Raw genomic sequence first — 6,170 nt, forward strand, 5'->3', positions numbered from 1 at the left:
TCACTTTTCTCACCCAGGTGGGCCCAATAAAACCTCTGCACACTGTCAGCTCTTTCTATCATTGAATCCCAATGTGATGCATGTTTTTCAGCTCAACAGGTAAGATGTCGATGGTTCTTGCAGGACTGTTGATCAGGTAAATAAAAAATGCCAGGTTGGCTGGATGTGGCCGGCGGGCCCTTACTTTGTCCGCCTCCGTTCTAGCATGAGGTTCTTTACCGCGGCGTGAACCAGCTGGGCTTGTTGATCATTAATAGGTCATTGGCCCCTCGCCGGACTGTGCTCAATGGGGCGGCGCCACTCACTTTTAACCTTTTCTCTCGCTCGCGTCTGTCATCTTCGTGTCCTCGCGCATGGTCGAGAACATCAATCGAGGGCGTTCGAGGGCGCCTATTCTTGAAAGCCTGATTGGAAGCTTATTTATGAGGTAGGAGCAAATGGAATGGTCTCCCCTCAACCCAAACGTACGACACTGGGTTCCAAATTATTAGGCCATTGGGTTTGTTCAGTTTGCTAATTTGCATTCCACCTTCATAGATTCTTTTCCACATGTCCTAAGGCGGCTTAAGTTTTGATCGATCTGAAACTGGTGTCGCAGGCAATCGTTTTTTTCACAGACTGAGATTTAGGGTCGTGTTTTCATGCAGGACCTGAAAGTACATCTATGCAAGATATACTCCCCCCACAACCCCCCCCCCCCCCCCCCAAAAAAAATAGTTGATGATGCATGTTAGCATATTAGCCCCGCTGTTCTAATTTACATCACTTCCCCCGTGCCGAGTTTCTTCACCCATGACCAGGTCACCTAGTTTTTATTTCATTTTTACTTTAGTTTTTTTAAATTAACTAGTTTTAATTAGTTTTCAGAGCAGTTTTGTCCCTTTTAGTTTTTGAAAATCTTTGTTTATAATTTTTATTAGGTTTACTATTATTTTTTTCCACAAATTATTGGAGCATTTGTCACAAAGTATTATGAAATAAAGTAAACAACAATTTTCAAACGACTGTTTGACCTTCCTTCTTCTATATAGCAATACAGGAATAAATATATATAAAATGAATCCCCAAAAGCTCATACGTAATATTCATTGACAAAGTTGGAAACAGAGGACATGTTTGCTTGAAATAATTTATTTTCTCAAAAGCATTTTTGTTTTTATTTTATTTCGTTCACATTATCTTTCGTCAACTACAAAAACATTGACGGACACAACCGACCATTCACATCAACTTGAAATTTCAATTTCGAGTCTTAAATGAAGCTCACGAACGAAGCTCCGGTCGACGATACAAATTCCCAAAAAGCAAGGCAGGAGCCAAAATTCAAACCACACTCCCGTGACGCAGACGCGCTCTTCACGATTCACCGCGCCGACCGGTGTGTCAAGTGTGCTCACATTCTTGGTGGTCAACTGATTTAAAATGACGGGGAGGGGGAAATTATTTCTCAGTGAATACAAATTAGACTTTTTTTTTCCTGTTTACATTTTATTGCACTGGATTAAACTCTGCATGTGTATCCAAAGAAGTGGCCATTGAAATTTTTTCGCCTGGGCCAAACACACACAATAGGGGCGAAAACAATCAATAAGCACATCAACAGTGATGCTTCCAGTAGCTTACATGGACTGCGGTGACCGCTGGCTCCCATAGGCCCCACCGCCCTTCTTGCCTCCCTCCCTCGTGTGTATCTATAAAAAGGCGTGTCCACCCCCGCTCCCTCTCGCCGCCCCTCCCGGACACAAGTGTGACGGAGCCTCCACCCCTCGTCGCACGCCCAAGCCCAACCCAGACGCACTTCTGCTTCCCTTCATGGATGCTCCAGGACTCCAGCATCCTCTGCGGAATTGACACGCTGCTCTGAAAAGGCGGGACGCGAACACGCAACAGCTCCTCTTCACTGTAAGTCAACTACGTCTGTGCGTGTGTGTGTGTGTGTGCAGTGTAGTGCGATGTTGAGTTTTCAGTTTCTGAACATTGGTTGGATTTCATTCCATTTCATCTCGACGTTTGAACACAGAAAATGACATGCAAGCCATCGTTGACGATGCACCACAAAGCGCTGACGTCATTGATTTTTTTATTTTTTTTTAAACAAGGTGCTAAAAATAGACCCGATGTAGCATTCTGTGCGCGACGGGCGCATGCCTCCCTTTTATTTATTGATTGATTTATTTTTCAGCATGCCGGAAACAGGTGTGACACGGTCGCCATAGCAATAATGTGTTCCCGGATGGGACAGCTGCCAGGGACCACACCCTTCGATCCAGGCCACTTCATTAGGTACACTTGCACATCCACATGATGGCGTTTAAAAAAAGGAAAAAATGGAGTGATAATATTACCGCTTGGTTTTTATGTTTTGTAATACGTTTGCTATTGTGGTTGTGCTGCATCATGCTGAGAAGTGTGCCTAATATTGTGGTCACCTCAAATTAGTTCCACAGAAGGGTCAACATATTACCAACTGAGACCTGCCACTATAATTCTGGTCTTAAAAATCAAAATGAATTTTACGTCATGTCGAATCTTTGTGCAACCCGAGATGCGTTTCGAATTTTGTAGTCATCTTGGTTGAGATGACAAGAAGCGGCAACACAAAAAAAATGACAATATTCTGGGGTTGCTTTGCTACAACCAGCGCAAGGTGCTTTGTCATCTGTGTAAAGTTAAAAATCTCAAGATTTGGAAATGAATTTTGGATCCAAAACATTTGAGGAGGGAGGAATTGTGCCTGCACAAGAATAAACATGTTGACATTGATTTGCTACCTCCAGTTGTCTAGAATTTGTGTAGAATACAGTGAAATCTGAAGACATTCCGGATCATAAAAATTCAACGAAACCTGATTTTCAACGTGGATTATAAAGGTGTACATATACTAATATCACAGTATTGTAATATAAATATAATTGTCGATGTGTTCTTCCCTCCAGGCCGTTGTCGCCGGGTGAAACGTCTGGGAGGCGTTGTCATGGCAAACAGGGGCCCCAGTTACGGCCTGAGCCGAGAGGTCCAAGAAAAGATCGAGCAGAAGTACGACCCGGACCTGGAGCAGCGGCTTGTTGACTGGATCGTGGCCCAATGTGGCGGCAGCGTGGAGAAACCGCCGCCGGGCAGAGAGGGCTTCCAGAAATGGTTGATGGATGGGACGGTGAGTGCACTAACACCGACGATCTGAATTATTAAAATCTAACTCTTTTGTTAAAGGCAAAGTTTTAACTCATTCACGACGAGTCCAGTTCAAATGGATGTTTGACTTGCAGCCCAGTAAAAATGGATCTTTGACATTTTTGCCATCAGTGGCTAAGAATCAGTTATGAGTTGAACGTGTATCTAATTAAATCATTGGCACCGCCCTACCCACTCTTGAGGACTTGCACACTGCAAGAATCAAGACAAAGGCACGGAAAATCCTCCTGGATCCCCCGCACCCTGCCCACCACCTTTTTCAGCCACTCCCCTCAGGCAGACGCTACAGATCCATGCGCACCAAATCCAGTAGACACTTAAACAGCTTCTTCCCTCTAGCCATTAACTCCTTAAACAGTCACTGACATAGTCACTCTTCTTGCACCACAAAATGGTACTACAAAACTACTGGTTACTCTAAAATGGTTCATTTAAGGTTCAATGATTTTGTTGTTTACGATGATACTAGTGCAGCGTGTTATACCGGAGACAAATTCCTTGTGTGTTCTACATACTTGGCCAATAAAGATGATTCTGATTCTGATTCAGATTCAGTACCAGCCAATTCTAGACCAAGTCTGAAAAGACGTTTAAAAACGTCTTTGGGAGTGAATGAGTTGAGTGGCCCAAAAGTATCTGGATCCGCTGCAAATCTGGGAATTTTTTCTTATTTTTTTTCAATTTGAACTTTTTTTTTTAATGTATTATTATTTTTATTTTATTTTTTATTTTTTACAGGTCCTGTGTCGACTCATCAACAGCCTTTATCCTAAAGGCAAGGAGCCTGTCAAGAAGATTTCCGAGTCCCAAATGGCCTTCAAGCAAATGGAGAAAATATCTCAGTTCCTGCAGGCCGCTGAGGCCTACGGGGTCACCAAAACAGATATATTCCAAACTGTAGACCTCTGGGAAGGTACGTTTTTAATTTATTTATTTATGTTTTTTTTTTTTTTTAAGGCTATTTTGGATAGACCCCAGTTAAGAAGCCATTCAAAGAATTTTATTCTACATTTTATTAGTGATATATAACATTTTATTTCATGAATCAATAATTATGCTAATTTGTATTTTTTTTTTTTATGATTAACTGTGGAGTGGGTCACATTGACCCATAATATTTTTTATTGTATTGGGATTAAAGGAAAATAATTAACTGGAGTTTCTTGAGCGTTTTTCTAAATGCTAATAATTTGAAGACAAAAATTCCCAGTTCACTAATAAGACAATATTTCAATTTTTATTTTAATTTTTTTTTGTCCCCATCGTCCATTGCAGGGAAGGACATGGCCGCGGTGCAAAGGACCTTGATGGCATTGGGCAGCGTGGCCGTAACCAATGACGACGGCCTCTACAAAGGCGACCCAGACTGGTTCCACAGGTTAAAAACCTCCCGTCCTCTCATCTTCTTCCTCTACGTCAGCGCCGTCATCCCCCCCCCCCAACTCTGTCTACACAGGAAAGCGCAGGGCTATCGACGAGAGTTCACCGAGGAGCAGCTGCGCCAAGGCCGGAGTATGATCAGCCTCCAGATGGGCAGCAACCGCGGAGCATCTCAGTCAGGCATGACGGGCTACGGTATGCACCGTCAAATCATGTAGAAGACGAGCTCGCCGTCGCTTCCTGTACCTCCCTCCTCGTTTCTACTAACGCTCGAGTCACGTAGCCTATTCTGCCTTCTGCCGACCCTAACCACCCTGAAAACTGCTGCTTTCAAACCACGTCTTCCGCTCTTTGTGTTTTCCTGCTCCGATCGCGCCGCTCGTCCCTTTCACTTGATGATTTTTAACATGCCACTCCCAAGTCCTCCGTTTAGCCCCGCTGACATCTGATTAAAATGTCAAGCAAGCCATCAGTGTTCATTGCTGCAATGAAAAAGAAAAAAAAAAAAGAAGGCATGCTTCTTGAATGACATTTACCACGGGTGATTGTTTTACAGTGCTTGGTTATTATGTAACGGTGTGCTCGGTTAGCCTCACGTGGTGCCTGGTTTATGGAACGAAAGACCACAAAGGTCCAAGTCCTGCTACACTTGCCTCAAAATGTGTACTTTATTTGTGTGTGTGTGTGTGTGTTATGTTTATGGTATTTGTTTTCCCAAGGTATATTTTATCTGGAGGCTTACTGGAGAAAAGGAAATAAAGTACATGAACTGAATATGCGAGTGTGTTTGTGTGTATAAAATCAAATAATGAGCCGCTGTTTTTTGGGGGGGGGTTGCCCCCAAAAAACACAAAAACACAACTTGAACTTGAGAAAAAAACACAACTTGAAAAATGAATGTGAATTTTGAAAATATCAATTGATGTTTTTTTTATCTTATAAAAAGTATAGATTTTGAAATGAATGTGTTTCTATGCAAGGAAAATTTGACATGCAGACCCCCCCCCCAAAAAAAAAAAATCTTACTAAATGCTCTCTCTCATTGAAGAAGATATGATTGAAAAATATAGGCTGTGCATAAAAAAAAAAATCAAATAACATTTTTGGATGTATGCATTTTCAAGGTTAGGAGTTCATTCATTCATGTAAATGCGCTTTTTTTTTAAACTCACAATAACCTAAACGAGGCTGTGTTGACTATAATTCCACTGTCGGCTACGGAGCAGGACTGTGTTCACTTCGCGGTGATGTTATTGTCTTCTCTCCCTCCCCTGGGGTTCATCTCTCCTCGCCCGCCTGCTCGTATCTCCTTGCTGAGTAAAATTTAATAATAAAAAGGCAGCCGGACGACAACAGCATTAGGATGCAGCTTCATGCGGATGCACTGATGACACTGTCCTGGTTAAGTCGAGAAAAAAAAAAAAGAGACCAGAAGATGGTGGACTGTTTTAGGTGTTGAAGCCTTTTGGGGAAAAGCGGTTACTCCAGTGGACAGTTTATCATGTTATCAGGTTACAGGGTGCATGAAAGCATAAATCCGATACACCCTTGATGAAAGTGTCATTTGGCAAAGGATGAAGTGCTGCATCGGCAAGTGA

General features: G+C 42.5%; 1 protein-coding gene across 2 annotated transcripts; it reads left to right on the forward strand.

The window, feature by feature from the left end:
* Positions 1-1,138: 1,138 nt before the first annotated feature.
* Positions 1,139-5,346, forward strand: tagln3b (transgelin 3b). 2 transcript variants are annotated; one of them, XM_052054559.1, is made up of 5 exons: positions 1,139-1,902; positions 2,937-3,154; positions 3,931-4,105; positions 4,468-4,570; positions 4,649-5,346. In XM_052054559.1, the coding sequence occupies exons 2-5, from the start codon at positions 2,975-2,977 to the stop codon at positions 4,788-4,790; spliced, it is 600 nt and encodes a 199-aa protein (XP_051910519.1). In that variant the 5' UTR covers positions 1,139-1,902; positions 2,937-2,974; the 3' UTR covers positions 4,791-5,346. The 2 variants fall into 2 exon arrangements, with proteins under 2 accessions (XP_051910519.1, XP_051910520.1); XM_052054560.1 differs by lacking the exon at positions 1,139-1,902 and adding an exon at positions 1,971-2,283.
* The last annotated feature ends 824 nt before the right edge of the window (positions 5,347-6,170 follow it).

The sequence above is a fragment of the Hippocampus zosterae genome, chromosome 20, assembly GCF_025434085.1.
Source record: "Hippocampus zosterae strain Florida chromosome 20, ASM2543408v3, whole genome shotgun sequence".
Taxonomy (NCBI): Eukaryota; Metazoa; Chordata; class Actinopteri; order Syngnathiformes; family Syngnathidae; genus Hippocampus; species Hippocampus zosterae.

Coding starts and splice junctions, on each gene's coding strand:
- tagln3b (XM_052054559.1), top strand. CDS start 2,975: ATGGCAAACAGGGGCCCCAGTTACGGCCTGAGCCGAGAGGTCCAAGAA. Junction 3,155..3,930: donor AATGGTTGATGGATGGGACG/GTGAGTGCACTA, acceptor TATTTTTTACAG/GTCCTGTGTCGACTCATCAA. Junction 4,571..4,648: donor GACCCAGACTGGTTCCACAG/GTTAAAAACCTC, acceptor CTGTCTACACAG/GAAAGCGCAGGGCTATCGAC.